General features: G+C 44.4%; 1 protein-coding gene across 1 annotated transcript in view; it reads right to left on the bottom strand.

The window, feature by feature from the left end:
• Positions 1-18,458, bottom strand: part of LOC149284990 (uncharacterized) — a 71,748-nt gene that overhangs the window by 8,275 nt on the left and 45,015 nt on the right. Inside the window, exon 2 of the mRNA XM_089495915.1 lies at positions 11,967-13,001. Within this exon, the coding sequence (XP_089352041.1) occupies positions 11,967-13,001 (1,035 nt within the window). The remainder of the gene's footprint in view (positions 1-11,966; positions 13,002-18,458) is intronic.

Genomic DNA, 18,458 nt, shown 5'->3' with positions numbered 1-18,458 from the left:
CTCAGCCCCCAAAGCCCAGCCTCTCCACTGGTCCTGCCTCCCTTCCTCAGACCCCCACAGGCCCCTTCCTTCCTTCCTTCCTTCCTTCCCCCCAAAATGGAGGGTCAGAGGCACAAAGGGACACACAGCCCTCTTTTTGGCCCAAAGGAGCCTGGCCTCCTTCTCACTCTGGAGCCTCAGAGAGAGAAAGAGGAACCTCTGTTCTGTTGGGGCGTGTGGAAAGACATGCTGTGTCCACCACGACCACATGCAGAGTTGAACGACATCGACAGGACGCCAGGGAGAAGGAATCTGTGGAGATGTCTGCAAAGGTATTCTGGTCAAGAAGGAAATATTCCTTCACCACTGCAAACGGTCATGAGCTCCAGGCTTGAGAAATAACCACAGAACAAGCCTTCACTCTTCATGAGGACTTTAATCTTCGTTTGCAATATTTACAATATATATATATATATATATATATACACACACACACACACAGTGTATTGGACAACCGTCTCTAATACACACTATTTACACCAACCAACAATAATAACACAACCTGTGACGCAGCCACAGTAACACCATCCACAGAGAGGCAGTTGCTCTCACACACCAACTGTCTCACTCTGTCTCTCAGTGACAGTTAGGAAGGAGAGTTGACAGTTGCATCAACATTCCGATGATGCACTGTTCGAATGCTGACACATATAACTGCCACTAGAGCTGTATATAACGTGCACAACAGCTCCACCTAGTGGCCACATCCATTTCATTCCCTGACATGTTCAACTGAGGCTTCAGTGAATGTTCCGGAACATTATTCCCCACATTCACAAGCAGCACAAAATGTCCACCAGAACACAAAATGGCTGACAGAAACGAAAAAGTCCACCGGGACACAAAATGGCCGCCAGGACACAAAATGGCTCCCTCTGCCTCAGTGCTTGGCAGTTGGCAGCCTTCAGGGAACCCAAAATGGAGGATGAAAGGGCCCTAAAGTCGGAAGGGACCCCAAACAGGATTTGCAAACTTAACAACACCTAAACATTTTCCTGATGCTATTGAAAGGAGGAATCTGATCCCCTCCTTAATTACAATCAATAGTGAAAGATATTAATATTGATATTAAGAGTGCCCATTGTCCACAACCCAGCTCAGGTCTTGACCGCTCAGGGAGGCCAGTCCAGCTGCAGGTGTCCGTCCGTCCGTCTGTCCTCCTTTCCTTCTGCATTCCACCTCTTTTCCCCAGCATCAGCCCCTTTCCCAAGAAGGCTGGATCCGCACTTAGAAATAAGACACTTTGACACTGCTTTAACTGCTCAGTGCTATGGAATCCTGGGATTTTACCTTTGGGACATTAGCCTTCTCTGCCAGAGAGCTCTCATGCCACAACAAACTACAAATCCCAGGATTCCATAGGATGGAACCAGGAGAGTTAAAGCAGTTTCGAAACAGATTATTTCTGCAGTGCAGATACAGCCTAAGTTGGTTGTAAAAGAATAGAGGCACCCAAGTCAAATTTTTATCCTGTAAAAAATGGTTTTGCTTTTTTAAAATATAAGCAGTTTGTTTTTCTGTCTAATCATTATTTTTGTTGTTCTTGTTTGTTTCTCTTTTTGTTTGTTTCATTCTTGGTAATATGAGTTATTCTGGTCTGTCTCCTTCCTTCTTGCCTCAAAATCTATTAATAAGGAAACTGGGGAGACTTTTAAAACCTCCCAAAGGAGCCACTTTTGGACTTTTTAGGGGACTAGCCTCCTCTTAGAAGCCAAAGCCCAATGTTTGTGAATAATAATAATAACACTTATATTAAAAGTATCCTCCCCATTTCTGATCCCTTTTAAAACCCATGTTCCCCAGAAGGAGCAGAACTTTGTAATAAGAAAACCCTCTCAGAAAAGAGACACAAAAGACACACAAAGGGACACACTTCCTTCCTTTTGGCCCAAGGAGCCTGGCCTCCTTCTGACTCTGGAGCCTCAGGAGAGAAAGAGAGGACTCTGTTCAACTGAGGCTCAGAGAAGGTTCCGGAACATTATTCCCAACAGTGACAAGCAGCACAAAATGGCCGCCTGAACACAAAATGGCTGCCTGTGGCTCAGCTCTTGGCAGTTGGCACTTTGAGGCCTTCATTGAACCCAAAATGGAGGATGAAAGGGCCCCAAAGTCATAAGGGACCCTGAACAACATTTCCAAACCTTAACAACACCTAAAATCTTTCCTGATGCAATAATATAGAGACTCACTGAGATGCTCTTTATAAATATGTATTTACATGTCTTTATAAATAAATAAAATGTACTAATACTAATGCTACTACTAATAATAGTAATAATAAGTTACAACCAGGAGATTTCTCCCTGTGGCTTCTCCCCCAGAGGCCTCTGCGTATGCTCAGGAGCCCCTTCTTCTTCCTCTGCAGAATCCTCCAGAGGTCTCTCTGCTCCTCCTCCTCCTCCTTAGGATCTTCCTCTAAGCCTTCCTCCTCCTCCTCCTCCTCCTCCTCCTTAGGATCTTCCTCTAAGCCTTCCTCCTCCTCCTCCTCAGGTCCTTCTTCTAAGCCTTCCTCCTCTTCCTCAGGCCCTTCCTGTAAGCCCTTCCTCCTCCTCTTCCTCCTCCTCCTCCTCAGGCCCTTACTGTAAGCCTTTCTCCTCCTCAGGTCCTTCTTCTAAGCCTTCCTCCTCTTCCTCCTCTTCTTCCTCAGGCTCTTCCTGTAAGTCCTTCCTCTTCCTCTTCCTCCTCCTCTGGCCCTTCCTCTAAGCCTTCCTCCTCCTTTTCCTCCCAGACTTTGGGGGGAGAATTGTGTGCCTTCAATTCCTTCCTGGGGATCCTAAGGCAACACTGTCACAGGAGTTTCTTTGTAGGTTTTGTTGAAGGGAGTTTACCATTGCCATCATTTGAGGCTGAGAGACTGTGCCTTGGGGGCTTGGGGATGTGCTGCGTGCCTTGAACTTGTGTCTAGTGACCCTATTCCCAGGGTTTCCTTGCCTTCAGGTTTGCCTTCCATTTTGCCCTTTGTCTTCCTCTGAGGCTGAGAGAGTGTCTGCTGCCCAAGGTTCCCCCGCAGTGGGTTTCATGGCCCAGAATGAATGCCATTTCCATCATGTAGATATGTGTGTGTGTGTGTGTGTCTGTGTGTTGCATGCCTTTCAGCTGGCCATTGGTCTTCCTCTGAGGCTGAGAGAGTGTGACTTACCCAAGGTCACCCATTTTATATAATGGGACTTTAACAACCATGGATTTTGCTATCAAAACCAAATCTCAAAGGATACCAAGGGCCCACTGTTTTTCCATCAGACTCAGAAAGACATGGGGCCTCCATTCAATGGGACCCCTTTCTTTGAGGCTGCTCCTGGTCCAGGAGGGTCTCTCAGGAGAGATTGGGAAAGTCAGCCTTTGAGGAGTTCTGGTCCTTAAAGGTTAATGCAGCACGCTCGCGCCATACGCGGGCGCGCCATACGCGGGCATGCCATACGCGGCCTTGAGCATACGCGCTCAAGCCGCGGGGCACGCACGGGGCGGAAGGGGCGGCGCATCCCATTCAATTGAATGGGCGCGCGTGCCCGTTGCGCCCCGCACGCTCCCGCTCCTCCGCGCCGCTGCGCACGAGCCCCATTGTTTTCAAAGGGGCTCGAGCATAGGCGGAATTTGCCTTACGCGGCGGGATCCGGAACGGATCCCCCGCATAAGGCAAGGATGGACTGTATCTCCAGGCTTTGCTGAGAGGGCAGTATTTGGGATTTGGGCAGATCCAGGCTGCAGGGCTCTCTCAGATCTGGTTCAAAAACACTGCAGAAATTATGATGATGATAATGATGATGATGATGAATCTTCCCTTCAAACCCACAGAGCCTTGTGGACACTCAAATAGTAACAGTGGTCAAAAACACATTGCAGAAATAATCCAGTTTGCAGAAATAAACCACTTCAACTGCCCTAGTTCAGTACTCGGGAACCTGGGAATTTTAGTACATTGTGGCATCTGAGTTGTCTGACAGAGAAGACTAAAGATCTCACAAAACTACACTTCCCAGAATTCCTTAGCATTCAGCCAGACAGTTAAAGCAGCCCTGAACTTGGACCATTGTTAGCGGTTGGCTTGGAGCCTGAATAGGGTTCTAGAAGGTTGGTTGGTTTGGTCATTGGCTGCTTAGGAAGAAGGGTTTCTTCTGGGTTTACTTGGCAGGAAAGGAAAGGAAAGGTGGGTGCCTCGAGATGCCGATGGGAGACCCCTAAATTTGGTTCCTTTGTGAGAATGCTGACTGAGGGGGAAGAGAAGGGTGATGGATTTGGTCCCCAGGGAGGCCCCCGGTCAGGCACGGCAGGCCACACCACATTTGCTAACTCCCAAGTCAAATCCTGGTTTCCCTTCTTTTGCCCAGGACTGAAAACTGGACCAGAAAGGATCAGGTTTTATTTGCTTTCTTCTCCTGCAACAGGTGTTTTTCCTTGCCCTTTTTACACGTGGCAGTAAAGATACGATACAGCAGGGCCTGGCATTGAGCTTCCAGTTTTCATGCATGATCTTCAGACAGGAGATGAGGCTGCCTCTTCTCCATTTTGGAGGGAGCCTGATTCCAGGAAAGAGGAAAGGGCTCTGTGCAAACATCCAGATCAGATGTGAGAGCAGTAGCTTGATATAATTTGCAAGGATTAATTCATTGGTTTCTTCAACTAGAAAAATTGCAGGGGTCTATGGATTGGTTTGGTTTCTTGCTTTCTCTCAGTTGTTGTAGTACAAGGGCTCACTACTATACTCTGCATTCGCCATCTGGCTAGAAAGCCTTCAACTTCACGCTTTTTATCCTGTCTCTCCAAGCAAGTGAGAAAGAATAATTCTCTCATTTCCCCTTGATCTGGGAACAGACCTTTAAAAATTTCTCTCTTCATTTCTATACAGGAAAGTATATTGAGTAGATTTGAATGACAAACTGTGAGCGACTGTGGTTAGTAATTTATGCATTAGGCTGAATGAAATCGCCTTCAGGGGGAGCTTATGGGAGCAAATGTGGGACTTTGCTTTCTCCCCCCGGTTACCTTCCTGCTCTCTTTTGACAGGCTTGAAGACAACATAAGGTAAGCTCAATGGTGGAAAAGATTGCAAAAGCCATCTTCCCTGTACGTTCCATGCTCACCTCTATGGCACCTTAGGAGTAAGCAAGTCTCCACTGAGGGCAGCACAGTCAAAATTCAAAATCCAAAATGTGGAATGGTCTTTGAGATCCTGATGGTCCTCTGAGAGGAAAATGCCAGTCCCTGAAACCAATCCTGGCCAGATTTTGGGTAAGTGCCCTCAAGGTTTGGTCCAAGAGGTTCTCAGTCCCTTCCCTGAGCCTTGCTTTCCTGGAGGTTCAGAGGAGATTCTGGGAGCCTGGGCACTTCCTCTTCTTAGGGACCCTCAGCCCCAACTTCAGCTGACAAAGGGCCATTCGCCCATGAGGTGCCCCCCGTTCCCCGCTCTGTCCTGGCACATGCCTTAGGAAACCTTTTCCATGGGAATTTGGGAGCTCCTAATCTTAGTGGAAATGCGAACCTCTGGAACTCTCCTATTCTTCCCAGCCGGGAAACAAGGTATAGTTGTGAATCTCTTCCAAGGAAAAGAAGGGTTGTTGTTGTAATAACAGGGCTCCAGTCAATGGAGGTCTTCTTCAGGCAGTAAAGGGAGGTTTATGCAAACGCAGAATGACATCACTGCTATGGAAGGCTCTCTTGACCAATCAGAGAGCAAGATAAAGGTTCTTCTGGAAGCTTCCGTGAGAAGGAGATATAAGGCCTGAGAGACCAAGAGACAGTTGGGGGAATTGTGTTGGTTGGAGATCGAGAGAGAGAGTTAAAGAGCGGATCTTGGAAGTTAGTCTAAGAATTGGACGTTTAGGTCTATTTATTTCTTTAATAGCTTGTATGAATTGAATATTATATACTTACAAATATTATACCTGTAAGATCCGTAATATCTTGCATGACTTATATTTCACTTATATTTTGTTATTTCTAATATCTCCTTAGAGTATCTCCTACTTGACGCTCCTTTTACACATGCTTTGGCTTGGTTGATGATTGTCAGACACAAGTCTAACAAAGTCTTCATCAGCAAAGTCAAATTTCAGAACAGGAATCTAAACTAAAAATTTTATTGAAAGTAAGAGATTGCATAAAAGGCACAGTTCATGGCGTTATAGTCAGATCTAGCTAACGATAAAAATTTGACCATTTTATATCCCCAATTAACATCCCACCCCACAACAAGACCTATTGGGTATTTTATTCCTGCTAAAAATATAATTGACAAGTTAATTACCTCATCATCCAAAATCTCCCCCCAAATATGTTGTTTTGAGAACCACTGAATGGCCAGCAAGTTCCCACCAAACCTCCCCACAACAGTGAGATAATTCCCATCTGCTCCCACCATTTTGAAACTTTAAATTAAACCAAACAAGGTCCCAATAAACCCAGTCAAGCAATCTCACCAAGTTAACATACATTAAACTTATCTCCAACCAACCCTTTCCCCTTCTCAGCTTTCCCATTGGGGGTGGGGGGCGAGGAGGGGGCATGTGGGCGAGTGAGGCTTGGGTGCTTGCTATGGTTCCCATTCCTTTCCCTCCACATTATGTTCACTCCAGGAATTAACCCTTCCGTTAGCCAGCTCCACAAACTCAATGAATTAACCTTCCCACCATCCAGTTGCACTAACTTCACTCAACCCTTTTTTCCAAATATATAAGACCACTACCACTTTCTATAAACTATATAATTACATTCAGTTTGGATTCTTCCATATCTCTCCAACAACAAATATGGAAGAATCCAATTATACATCAACATTTATGGAAGAATCCAAATTTTACTGGTTCAACTGGTTCAAGTAATTGGTGTGAACCAGCTCAAGTCCTTGTTTTCTAACATTTTAAGGAGTTCCATTTAGCAACTGTGACTAATATGAAGGAAAGGGGACACAGAAACTACTTTATCTCTCCAGTTTTTTTGCCTAGATGACCTTTGCTTAGCTCCATAGTAGATCCCAGGCGTCTCTCCTCTCTTAATGCTGATATGACTCTTCTCTGTCTTTGCCCTTCTTTATAGAAGAACTTGAAACTCGTCAGAGAATCGAAACAGGAGAAATCAAACAAATGCCAGCAGTGTGCGAAATACTTTGCTTTTAAGTCAAAGCTTTTCAGGCATCAGAAAGTCCACAGTGGAGAAAAACACACAAATGTCAGCAGTGTGGGAAATGCTTTGTTCAGAAGTCAACCCTTTTGAGGCATCAGAGAGTCCACACAGGGGAGAAGCCATACAAATGCCAGGAGTATGGCAAGCCTTTTACTTTAGGTACCAACCTTACTCGCCACCATAGCATTCACACAGGAGAGAAGCATAGTAATGTAAGGCTTTGGAAAGCATTTTTTTCTCAGAATTTATACCTTTAGAGGTATCCACTAGAGAGAAAGTGTAGAAATATGAGCAGTTGAAAGTACGTTATTGATGGTTTATAAGTTTATTATTTGATAAGACTTAATTAACAAAAACTAAATAGGAATTTTTTTTTGGAGAAGCAGCCTTCACACATTTTGTTGTACAGTTGTCACTCCCTTTTTGAGGACTTGGTATCCGCAACCTCACTCCTCGTGGGAGGACAGGTGACCATTAATAAAACGGCGTGCTCCTGCATACGCCTCCCCTCCCGGTGCCATGGGTGTGCAGCCCATTATTTTCTATGGGACTCGAGTATGTGAGAGTCATCATTTTCGTGAGGGGTCCGGAATGGATCCCCCATGAATTGGGAGGGGCTACTGTATTTTGTAAAGCTCTATTATAATCATCATTTATGCTACTTCTGCTACAAAGTTCTTGGTCTGAAAGTATCTTGTCCTTACAGAAACATTCAAATAAACCTCTGCCCTATTTTGAGCATCCTGTATTCTTCACTGAGAATCTGAAGGACAGTGTCAATTACGGAAGCATCACTTTTAGCATAAATGAGGTGTTGCTACAATTCAACTGGTTGTGACTATGAGAAAGGATGCTGAAGATGAATTTCTGTCTCCTATCTAGCCCTATATCGACACACACAACATGCACTGACTCCCGAGTCAAACTCAGATTTCCCTCTCTGTCCCCAGGATCTAAACCTGGGCTAGAAAGGATCAGGTTTTATTTGGGATCTTCTACTGTAGCATGTGTTTTTCCTTGTCCTTTTTACATGGAGCAGTAGGGGTGTAGCCAAGGGTCCGTTAGGGGAATTTTATTATTGTTGTTATTAGCTCAAATATTGCAAGAGGGGGCCTGCTACGACGGTCCCTCCCAGGATCGCCCTCCCGATATTTATACCAAGAGACCAGGGTATCCCAATAACTGAAGCTGAGACAGATTGCAATAACTAAATGTTTACTCTATTGAAAACAAGGGGGAACACACTCAATGCACACACTCACACACACACATTCAAGGCTCAGGAAGGTAGGTTGGAAATATGGAAAAGATGTTTTAGGCTTTGCTAATGGTATACTCACCAAGATGTAGTCTTCCTCCGAGAAGCGAATGGGATGTGGGACAGTGGGACAAGTCTGCTCCGCAACCTGGGTTTGAGCAGAAATGCCGGCTACCAGAACAGAGGTCTAACTGACGTGGAGTAAGTAGACCTTTGGGATGGCGCGCTGAGCAGCAAAAGTTGGGACTTTTTATAGGCGAAATCTCGCCTGAGGCAAAGAGGCTGGCTTGGCCGAAACAAAGGTGTTTAATTGTTTTCTTTTCACCTGGATGTCTGAATCTGATAGTATCAATGACTTAAGTTGTTCGGACAACAGACTTGAGGAGGGGGTGATAGCTTCAGGGAAGGCAAACCTTTTTACTCTTCCTTGCTTAAGATAATCCCTTCATGCGACTTCCCAGACCTTCTAAGATGTTAATGTGGCTGCTCTCCTCAGGGGAGGTGTACATGTCCTCTCGCTTTGCCAGTAATGGCGGACAGGCTTGGAGTCTGGCCAGGGGTCATCCAAGGGTTATCATTGATTCCAAAATGTATATAAAGCAGCATGGGTAACAGGGGGGCTGTACATCAGGGCTTGGCATTGAACTTCCAGTTTTCTGGGATCATTTTCAGGAAGGTGACGATTGTGCCTCTTTTCCATTTTGGGGGGGGGGAGGGGCAACTCAAGAGGAAAGGACTCTGCACTAATATCCAGCTCATATGGAAGAGCAGTAGCTTATTGGAATAGGGAAGGCTTAATTCATTGGTTGCTTCAACTGGCAAAGATTCTACACTACCTACTATGAACTACAACTATAACTCCTACTTTAATAACCAAACCCTAATATTTTTACTCTTTATGACAGAACCCTTATACACTGTTTCTGACATGCAATGGGCCAGTCCCAATACTTCAGGTATACAGCACCAGTCTGAAGTCACAATTCTCCCAACTCAATCTTTCAGGCAAGGAGTATCATCAGCCTGAGGTTGCAATGGGCCAGTCTCAGTTTTTCAGGCAAGGAAGTCATAATGAGCCTGAGTTCAAATTGGACCAGTCTGAATCTTTCAGGTAAAGAGCTCCATCCTGAAGTCACAATAGTACCATCTCAATTCTTCAGGCAAGGAACCTCAGGCTGAGATCACAATGGTCCAGTTTCAATCCTTCAGGAAAGGAGCATCAGCCTGAGGTTGCAATGGGCCAGTCTCAATCCTTCAGGTAAAGAGCACCACCCTGAAGTCACAATCCTTCATCCAAGGAGCATCAGACTGAAGTCACAATGGGCCAGTCTCAATCTCTCAGGCAACGAGAATCAGCCTGAGGTTGCAATGGGCCAGACTCAATTTTCAGGCAAGAAGCATCAGCCTGAGGTTGCAATGGGCCAGTCTCATTCAGGTAAGGAGCACCAGCCTGAAGTCACAATATGTCATGAATACCTTTATTCATGCATTTATTCATTTAGGGATTCATGCCATAAGAGTTATAGGTTTAGGTTTAGAATAGAATAGAGTTAAGATAGATAGGATTTATGGTGGGTTAAAATAATATGTTTTAATATGTGCTTTAATAGAAGATACTAGAAAGAGGTAGGGAGATCATGGCTAAAGAATGTGATTGTTTGCTAGCATTGGAATGTGTGGGAATTATCCTTCTAACAGAGGATTGAGTTTAAAAGACTGCTCTGTAAAAGGAGGAGGAACATAGAGAGTTATTGGTATTTTTATATTGTATTATGTTGTTATGGGTCTATTATATTTTCATATGGTATCATATTAGATTGGGATTGATGGGGTTTCAATATATATATACAGTGGTCCCCCGGGTTACGAAATTAATTCGTTCCGCTGCCCTTTTCGTAACCCGGAAGACTTTCGCAAGCCGAATTGCCATAGGCGCTAATGGGGAAAAGCCACGATTTGGTGTGAAATCGCGCCGAAAAGCACCAAAAGTTTTTTCGTAACCCGAAAAAACTTTCGTAACGCGGAACAGTTTTTTTAAATTATTTTTTTTCGTAACCCGGGAATTTCGTAAGGCGGCGCATTCGTATCCCGGGGTACCACTGTATATATATATATATAAACATACATACATATACATATATATAGTTAAGCCATAATGTTAATGAAAATTGTTGTGTGGCTGAGTTCTGTGGTCCAAGGCCACAGGTGCAGTGATTGTGAGAAGGCACATGAGAGCTTAATTGTTTTTAGAAACGCTGCCACAATCCCAGATGGGAGGACACTGCGCAGGAAAGGGCTATCCAATTAATTATCTTTATAGCCTAATTGGGTGGGGTAAATTGATATGGTTATAAAAATGATATGTTTATACTTTCTTTCATTCCTGACATAAAAAAGTCACTTCTATTACATGTATCTTCTTCAATACAAGCTGTTCCTTTTTCAAAGTACTGCCTTTTGTGTTGCAAGAGGGGCTGCAATTAGGAGCCTGACAGATATCTCTCTCCCCTTCCATTCACCCTCCTATCCCAAAAGGGCTGGAGAGCATACCAAACCAACCACAGAACCTTTCCCTGCTCTTGTGTAACTCCAGGTCAGTCCAAAATACAACGCACATAGTCTATGATCTCCTACTGGACGAAGAGGCTGACCTGGCTTGTTTCACGGAGACCTGGCTGGGTGATGATAGCTCAGCCACCTGGGATCAGGCCTTACCAGCCGGGTTCTCTGTCAGTGAGCAGGTAAGACGACGTCGCTTTAGTCCATGAAGACAATCTTGCTTTGGCCAGGATACCTATCCGTAAGATGGACTACATCTTGGAGCCCAAGATGCAGAGCTGGACTCAGGAGGGAAAGGCAGGAAAGGAAGGCTCTAGTTAGTCTCTGTGTGTATGTATTTTCCTCTGCTGTTCTTATGGCTGGGAATGGAGCTGAGGACTAAGGAGAGAAGAAAGGGTCAATTTTGGGCAAATTCAGAACTTCTGTGCATCAAAGAGTCCAGTGTGTTGAAATAGCAAATAACTTTATTGAAAATACATAGAAGGAATTCAGTGTTTAAACTAGAACAACCCTCCTGAATCCAAAGAATATATTGAAACCCCAACACCTAAAACTCCCCCCTCTTCCAAACCGAGCCCCCACCTCCAGTTCCCACAGTCTATGCCCCACAGGAAACAAGGCCCCCTTTGCCATTCCCACAAACTAGCCCTTTCTGTCAATACCTGCCCCCAACTTTCTTCAGCCAACATCCAAAACATTGCAAAGCTATAATTCCATAACTATTCTAGACAGCTCTAACAAATCCCAGCCCCCATCTACCTAACCTATACTTCGACCCACAATCCCCACCCAAATTTACAAACTAAAGAAATTAACTATACTATTAGCAATTAAAACCTAAAAATAACAAAATAAAACTTTAAAACACAGACATATCGACAGACAAAGCTTACAAACAAAATCACAAGGGCCTTTTCTTAGCACCACTGGATTGAAAATATATTTTTTTGTATTCATTATTGACAATAATAATATTAGTTCACTATTGGGATTTGTGTGGCTTCTCTCCTGTATGGCCTCTCTGATGTGACACTAGGATTGACTTCAAATAAAAACCTTTCCCACAATGCTGGCATTTGTATGGCTTCTCTCTTGTGTGGACTCTCTGATGCCTCACTAGGTTTGACTTCTGAGAGAAACATTTCCCACAATGCTGGCATTTGTATGGCTTCTCTCCTGTGTGGATTCTCTGATGGATCAATAGGTCTGACTTCGAAGAAAAACCTTTCCCACAATGCTGACATTTGTTTGGCTTCTCTCCTGTGTGGACTCTCTGATGTGCCAATAGGTATGACTTTGAAGAAAAACATTTCCCACAACGCTGGCATTTGAATGGCTTCTCTCCTGTGTGGACTCTCTGATGTCTCACTAGGTGTGACTTTGTAGAAAAACCTTTCCCACAATGCTGGCATTTGTATGGCTTCTCTCTTGTGTGGACTCTCTGATGCCTCACTAGGTTTGACTTGTGAGAGAAACATTTCCCACAATGCTGGCATTTGTATGGCTTCTCTCCTGTGTGGACTCTCTGATGCATCACTAGGTGTGACTTTGTAGAAAAACATTTCCCACAATGCTGGCATTTGTATGGCTTCTCTCCTGTGTGGACTCTCTGATGGATCACTAGGTCTGACTTCGAAGAAAAACCTTTCCCACAAGGCTGACATTTGTTTGGCTTCTCTCCTGTGTGGACTCTCTGATGTGTCACTAGGTGTGACTTTGAAGAAAAACATTTCCCACAACGCTGGCATTTGAATGGCTTCTCTCCTGTGTGGACTCTCTGATGTCTCACTAGGTGTGACTTTGTAGAAAAACATTTCCCACAATGCTGGCATTTGTATGGCTTCTTTCCTGTGTGGATTCTCTGATGTGTCACTATGTTTGACTTCAAAGAAAAACATTTCCCACAATGCTGGCATTTGTATGGCTTCGCTCCTGTGTGGACTCTCTGATGTGTCACTATGTTTGACTTCAAAGAAAAACATTTCCCACAATGCTGGCATTTGTATGGCTTCTCTCCAGTGTGGAGTCTCTGATGCATGACTAAGATTGACTTGTAAGCAAATTTTTCCCCACAATGCTGACATTTATGTGACTTCTTTCTTGTGTGGATTCTCTCATGACTGACAAGTGATTCTGTAAACAAGGAAAATGACAGACAAGACTAATCTCAGCATTAAGAGAGGACGATGTTACCCCAAGATTTAGCCCCACGTTCACCCCTGCCTATTTCAAATTAGATTAATAAAGTTGGTGTGAGTGACCTGGGCATGACCCTGTTCTGGATGCCCCCAAATCCATATAATGATTGTATCCTTACTCATCGGAGCTACCAAAGAAGAGACCGTATGGGGACTGCCTTGAGAGAATCAGTGGAAGCAGATAGTCAAAGGACTGTTGGAAAAAATATTCCATTAAAAACGTGCAAAAATACTTTGATTGACAGGTGGCATAATATCCTGTGAGAGTGCCATAGAGTCCTGAGTAAGAAGCTAACTGCAGGGGTCCCTCCATGGTGTTTGGCACTAGGAGATGACTCACAAACAATACAGTATACAGCTGATATGCGGATTGGTGTGGATTAGATTGGAGTTGTGTGTACAAGAAAAGGTGAAGTTGATGGAAGTCAGAGAAGAGAGCTTGCAAATATTTGTATTATTATTTGTACGAAACCAATTGTGTTTCTGATTTATTTTTAAGTGAAAAGTGGCCAGTGTATTGCCAATATCTATATCTGGATATTAGTTTCCATACTCTGCTATGTTATTCTTGAGCTGCATCTGGAATTGTCACCCTCAGATTGCGCTGTATATTGGCTTGTGAGCACAATAGGAATTCAGAGCCAAGAAGGACCAAGAGCCAGTGTGCTAATCCTTTTTGTCTGAGATATTTCCACCAAGCACCCATTGCATTCAATTTGGTTTCAAACCATTCTCTCCCCCAGGAATCTTTCTAAAATGATATAAACCTTTTTGAACACTCAGTTTCTGACCCAAGAAACAATTACAGTATAAATATCTGCCCCGACTGATTGTTCTTCAACGTCAGTCCAATTACAGACAGACAATCTGTCAGTTTACATGGCTAAACACCTCACTACACTCGCCAGCGCCACTTGCCATGGAAGTTACTGACTTCTCTCACCATTCTGGACCCTCAACAATTGCAATCTAGATCCACCTAGGTAAAGCCTCACACCATTCACCACTCCCACCTTTGTTACTAGTCTTTGCGTGTGTGTGTGTGAACACCTATATCTGTATATGCGTGTATAGGTGTGTATATTGCTTTCCCCCTAAATAAAACATAAAAACCTATTTCAAAAGCCTTTGGAGTTCTCTGTGCTCTGAATCCCAAGGTTGCTTTTGCCCCAACCAAACTATATGTCTGCTTTCAGCTAAGTACCACATTCCCCTAAAAGCATAGCACTTGGGAGTATCCTTCCCAGACTCCAGCATGTTTGGTAACAAAGGGCCTCTGGAATCAACCAAGGAACTAAGCAAGCTCAGGTAGGAAAAGAAACATTAGAAGACAAGCAGGTTTGTGTCCTCCTTTCCTCCCTTCATAGATTTTACTCATAATTGGTAAATGGAACCCCTAAAAATATCTACAAACAAGGATTTGAGCCAATTCTCAGAAGTTCTCTCAAACCAGTTCTTAAAATATGTCAAGTTCATGGCTGTCTCCCAATCCCCAAGGCCCCTCTCCTTTGGTCTCTCTCCAATAGTGCCTCACTAAACTACAAATTCAGATATTCTACAGGATGTTGCTATCACAATTAAACTGCGCTTGAAAGGGATCTAGGACTCCTAAAGGCCAATGTGATTCTAGGCTGCATCAATACGAGTATAGTTTCTAGATCAAGGGAAGTAATAGTGCCACTCTATTCTGCTTTGATCAGGCCTCACGTGGAATAATCCTCACTTGGAATAATTCTGGGCTCCACAATTCAGTTAGAACATGCCCAGATGAGGGCAACCAAAATGGTGAAGGATCTGGAAACCATCAAGCCCTATGAGGAGCAGCTTAGAGAGCTGGGTATGTTTACCCTGGAGAGAAGAAATTTAAGAGTGGATATGATATCCATGTTTAAATATTGGAAAGGGTTGTATTGAAGACGGAGCAAGCTTGCTTTCTGCTGCTACAGAGAAAAGGAGACACCACAATGGATGCAAGCCACAGGGAAAGATGTTCCACCTAAACATTAGGAGGAACTTTGGGACAGTAAGAGCTCTTCCACAGTGGAATATACTCCCTTAGAGTTTGGTGGAGTCCTCTTCTTTGGAGGCCTTTAAACAGAGGCTGGATGGTGCTTGGAATGTGTATTCCTGCATGGCAGAAGTGGGTTGAACTGGATGGCCCTTGTGGTCTATTCCAACTCTATGATTCTATAATGCTAGTGGATTCCGGTTCCTTACCCACAGAGGCCACATTCTCATAAGTCTCCATCATTATATAATTGTACATAAGCCGCTGCTTCTTCGTCAAGAGTTTCCATTCGTCCTTGGTGAAATATACAGCCACATCTGCAAAGGTCACCTGCAACAGAAAATAGCCCTCATCCACAGAGTGATTAAGCAAAAGGGGAGGAAAGCACATGGTGCATCCAAATATTATTTCATCACTTCACAATTCAGTACAGGAAATAAACTTTAAATTCTGTCAGCAAGAAAAACAAACTCCTGCCTTCGAGATCCAGTTTGTCTCGAATCCTTTCAATATAATATACAATATAATAAACAACATAATTTAGGCCATGGGTGGGATATAGACGATGGATTATGATACTCACTATCCCAACACATACAGTACATTTAGCCACCAAAGAATTATAGTGCATTTAGACATTTCTTGCCACATTTTAGAACGAAATGTCATTATTAAAAAACATTTCTGGGGAGCACTGTGGGCTTGAGGGCCACTGGACCCACCCCATATTTAGATCCAGAGATGTTCTCCCATAGCGCCCAATATTTGACAGATTGGAAAAGCAGGGCACATGTGGACAAGCAACCCAGAAGGCGGTGAAGATGGCCAAAGTTGATTATGAGAAAGATCACACAAGCTAGGAAGGGCACAGCAGTTTACTTTTGCCTCAGTCTCCTGGGAAGGGCCATATCCTGTCTCCTTCTTTCATCTCCTCTCCCCACTTTTGAGTTGATGGGGTGCAAACTGAATGACACTCAGGAATTGAAGTGAGCTGAGAAGGGGGAAAGTGGGAAGAGGAGAGAGCAACCGGGACATTTTTAAAAGCCCCTGAAAAAGTGACAGTCCTGATAGAGGATTAACCAGGACTGTCTCTGCTAAATAGGGAGAGTATGTTCTCCGCTTGCTTTCATGAACTGGCCCAGCAGTGACACAGATGGAACTAATAGTCAAGAACCTCGACTCACCAAGGAGTTCTTGTAGGTTTGCATCCTCTTTGTCTTGGAGCCCAACTCCCTTCGTTTGGCCTCTGTGTCGGCCATCAGTTGGGCAGGGGTCCTGGTGGTCTTGCACTTGGGTCACTTCCAGCAAAAGGTGCCCCAAAACTGTGTCCAAGGGGGCCGAGATGAAGTTCCTGAGAGAAGAGACCAGAGATTCAAAAAAGGATGCAAATTGGATCTCCTATAAAGAATCAATCCAAATAGAACTGGTTATAGAATAAAGACATGAGAAGATCCTAATGATCAGGGTTATGATCTTTCATGGTTCTTTGACAGACAATTAAGAAAGCTCTTTCTAATGGATAAAAACAATACGGTATTTGCAAATCAGACTCTGATCTAGAACAGGAAATAATGTGGAATAAAGATAACAGCATCCTCCTGGTGACAGACGCAAGTGACATATGCCTCCTTTGGGCCAATACAGAGGTGGGTATCCCCTTCCTCCCTCTGCTTCAAACAAAGCCCCCTGGACCTAGCATAGATTCACTGCAGATCCCCTACACAACAGATACTCCATGCCTTATTAGAGTGGTGGGTGATTAGGGGATGGGGAATTGGAGAGGGCCCTGGTTATGTCCCTGTAGCTAGATGTGAAATGAGGGCATCATAAATACATAAATAAATCATCTGCTGAAACCTCCAGAGTTCCCCAGTGCTTTCCCCCATCATCAGCCCCTTTCCCAAGAAGGCTGCGTCCACACTGCAGAAATAAGATACTTTGACACGACTTTAACTGCTCAGTGCTATCGAATCCTGGGCTTTTACCTTTGGGACACTTAGCCTTCTCTGCCAGAGAGCTCTGGTGCCACAACAGACTACAAATCCCAGGATTCCACAGGATGGAGCCAGGAGAGTTAACAAACTTTAGAACTGGATTATTTCTGCATTGCAGATACAGCCAGAGTCGGTTGTAAAAGGGCAGAAGCACCAAAGTTTTGTTTTTACCTTCCTAATTACGGTTTTCCTTGAAAAAAAATAAGCAGTCTGCTTATCTGTCTAATCCTTATTTTTATTGTTCTTGCTTGTTTCTATGTTTATTTGGTAATAATATGAGATGGTCTGGTCTGCCTCCTTCCTTCTTCCCTGAACATCTGTTAATAAGGAAACTGGGGAGACTTTTAAAACCACCCAAAGGAGCTACTTTTGGGCTAGTTTTGGGGGACTAGCCTCCTCTTAGAAGCCAAAGTCCAATGTTTGTGAAGAATAAGAAGAATAAGGCTTGTATTAAAACTATTCTCCCCATTTCTGATCCCTTTAAAACCCATGTTCCCCAGAAGGAGCAGAGCTGTGTAATTAGAAAACCCTCTCAGAAAAGACACACAAAGAGACATACTTCCTTCCTTTTGGCCCAAGGAGCCTGGCCTCCTTCTGACTCTGGAGCCTCAGGAGAGAAAGAGAAGCCTCTGTTCAACTGAGACTCAGAGAAGGTTCCGGAACATTATTCCCCACAATCACAAGCAGCACAAAATGGCCGCCAGAACACAAAATGGCCACCACCTCAGCGCTTGGCAGTTGGAGGCCTCAGCACAGCAGTGAAGCCTACCTCTTCCAGGTCTTGTCCCTCCCCTCTCCTTTTCTTTTCTCTCCTCTCCCCTCCTTCCTTCCCTCCTTGTCTTTATCTCTCTCCTTCCTTTCCTCTCTCTGTCCCCTTCTCACTCTCTGCTCCTCACTCTCTCTTCCGCGCACAGAGCTAAATAGAGAGGCAGAAGCTCCGCCCCTTCTTCAGTCTGGCCAATGGGGGCAGAGGAGCTGGAAGACCCCCATCCCCTGCCCCACCCTCACAGGCTCCTCCTGCAGTTAATATGGAACAAGGCAGGAGGGACTGAGGGACCCTGGAGCCCCAGCCACACGGACACTGGCCAAAGGCACACATTCCCAGAGCCTAAGACCCAGGAAATGGCACCCTATGCAGGGCAGGACCCTCCTCTTTCTGGCCCTGTGGATGCTGGGAGATCCAGTCCAGGAATACACTCTAAATCCCATTGGCAAGCGAAAAGGCTACTACTACTCTCTGATGTCTCACTAGGTGTCAGAACCTGTTATTAAGATCAGTAATAAGG

The sequence above is a fragment of the Sceloporus occidentalis genome, unplaced genomic scaffold, assembly GCF_023333645.1.
Source record: "Sceloporus occidentalis isolate IW3139 unplaced genomic scaffold, rSceOcc1.0.p SCAF_86, whole genome shotgun sequence".
Taxonomy (NCBI): Eukaryota; Metazoa; Chordata; class Lepidosauria; order Squamata; family Phrynosomatidae; genus Sceloporus; species Sceloporus occidentalis.
This window is presented reverse-complemented; position numbering and strand designations above follow the sequence as displayed.